Below are 2,500 nucleotides of genomic sequence, written 5' to 3' on the forward strand. Positions count from 1 at the left end.
GTAAAAAATTCGCCACACAATGGTTTTTTTTGTCTTTTATTTTCCTGAAATTTGATTGGTTACCTAAACAAAAGCCTTGAAATCTGATTGGAGGTTTTGCTTCTCATTTGCTGGGGAAATGGTGTTATTTAGAGCAAAAAATGGTGCGATTCGGGAATAAATTGCACTGCTGAGAGCTAACTAGATTGCAAGGATCACCAGTGATTTCTAAATGGATGTAATAAATTAATTAATTTCATTCTTCATTACAAAAACATATTTCTGTATGAAACCTTTTGATTTGCTGAGTTCAGATAGCAAAAGGAAACTTAAATGTAAAACAAATATATACGTGTATAAATAAAGTCTTAAAATCGTGCTAAGACGGTAATCTCGTGTGACATAATTGTATTTCCTGTTCATTCTCCTGTCCTGTAAATTGGTAAAGACTTATTAACCTTAAACCTTTTGTCTTTTCCACCATTATTGCACCTATATTGAATATGTCTACCAATTTAAAATAAAATAAAATAATGGTCGGATACGAAAAAACTGTCTTAAATTATATTCTAATAAATTTACGTTTGATTAATCATTTAAGAATAAAAAGTGCTGTAAACGTACAACATCACGGCACCATTATCAAGAGAAAACCAAAAAACTGAGTTCTTATATGCAAGTGGAGTGTCAAATATTTTCAAGCGAATAAATAATGGTAGTGTCTAGTATAAATTAAATAGTTGATTAAGGAGGAGATTAAGACACCTAAAATTAATGGTTCACACAAATACTTTTGCTCGAATGGAGTCCGATTGTGTGTGATTGTGTATATTAACTCAACTTCTTTTTTTTATCCGTCACTTGATAATGGTGTCGTGATGATATCAAAACGTCGCGAGTTCACAATATTTTTTATTCTTCAATTTATATTTTACAATGAAATCGGGAGGGATAATATATCCTTTAAAAATTTCGGCAACAGCAGCCAATATGTTTTTTTCCATCTTTAAATCTGTATTTGCTGGTTTTTTTTTTTTCCGTTTTTGACAGAATAGACCAGTTCACGCTCTTGAGTGTATCATGGGTAATGTATTATGGCAACATTGCGGGAAAATCAAAGGTTTGTAGGGAAATTCAAAGCAAAATTAATAGTTCATGTCTCTACTTTTCAGACTTTCGCCTTCACAAACAAAACAAATTATAAGTTCAACTTCACAACTGAGATGAACTGGACTTGGTATCTGCTTTTTGGAATTCCTAAATATCCCTTTTTTGTCTCCATACATTCTCTGTAATTTTGTGCCTTTGGAATTACAGGAAATGTATGGCGGAAACTCTGTTTACTAAAATGATTTCTACAATAGCCATTCCCCCCAACTTCATTCGGCTGCACCCTTGAGCGCATACCTTCTGTTTTGGAAAATAAAAAAGCAAAAAAAACAAAATTGCGTATCATGAATACTTTTCATCGTTCTGAACTTCTACACAAACTTTTGAATTTCTCTCCATCTAGCTCTGATTACCCATGATGCACTCAAGAGCGTGAACAGGTCCATGGTGTTTCAGTTTCTTATGCTGCACGGATTTCTTTTAGGTCACAAATTAAATTGATTTCCATACTGTAGTTCCAAAGGATGGTTAAAAGAACCATTGCTTTCGGTTCGGATTCTCTCTATTCCATCTCGGGAGCGAAATTACGGGGCGAGAACTTTATCAGAATATGAATGTATAGAGTAGGTGCAGGGCGGCCCTGTTGGAAGAGCCAAAACAATTAATTATAAAGATATTTGCATAAAATAACCTTTATTCCCAAAGGAATATCATTCTTTTGTTTCGCTCCTCCATCATGACCGCCGTGCACATACTCTATGGAAAGTGGGAAAACTACGTATACTTGAACAAACCCAAACCTGTTTGGTTGCTAGTTGAGCGCATGGATGCAGGCTGACAAAGTTTTCCGTGCTAGAGACATTGTTACCCTCGCACTTCATTCTCTCTTTAGAAATTTCCTCATCACTTGAAGCAACTCGCTTGGGAAGGTAAATGCTTTTTTCCAAATCCGAGTACCGTTCATCGCACGTAACTTGACAATGATAAGGAAAAAAAAAGTAAGGAGTTCTCTCCTTGTGAAAACTAGAAATTAGGACAAAGGATTGCTTTTAAAATAACAACTTCTTATATACCTAGCCTGACTCTGTACGATTTCCTCAGTTTTCCCTTGTCTTGCCCATCTTGCTTTTGACGAAAGTCCTGTGCAGCTTGCAACCATCTACAAGTTTGTTAAAATGATTGTCTAAGATCTTTTTCCGAAAAGGATAGGTGTGAGGTAAGGATAAAAATATGATTAACGAATTTCAATGTGAAGTATCGCATACCTGCATGTTACCCCAGCATGTAACTTAGGGATCGTTATAAAAAACTTACCACTTAATATCAAAACGGGAGAAAGATCTGGTAAGCATTATAGTCTTCAACTTGGTCCGAGAGTGTAACAGCGAAAATATCTGAGGTTTATATGTGC

The 2,500-nt window shown here is 35.0% G+C and overlaps 1 protein-coding gene across 1 annotated transcript in view; it reads right to left on the minus strand.

Moving 5' to 3' along the window:
• Positions 1 to 2,500, minus strand: part of LOC138058144 (probable ATP-dependent RNA helicase DDX60) — a 92,916-nt gene that overhangs the window by 22,423 nt on the left and 67,993 nt on the right. The window contains 2 exon segments of the mRNA XM_068904027.1: positions 1,890 to 2,062; positions 2,163 to 2,248. Of these exon segments, the coding sequence (XP_068760128.1) occupies positions 1,890 to 2,062; positions 2,163 to 2,248 (259 nt within the window).

This window comes from Montipora capricornis, chromosome 7, assembly GCF_036669925.1.
Source record: "Montipora capricornis isolate CH-2021 chromosome 7, ASM3666992v2, whole genome shotgun sequence".
NCBI classification, from domain to species: domain Eukaryota; kingdom Metazoa; phylum Cnidaria; class Anthozoa; order Scleractinia; family Acroporidae; genus Montipora; species Montipora capricornis.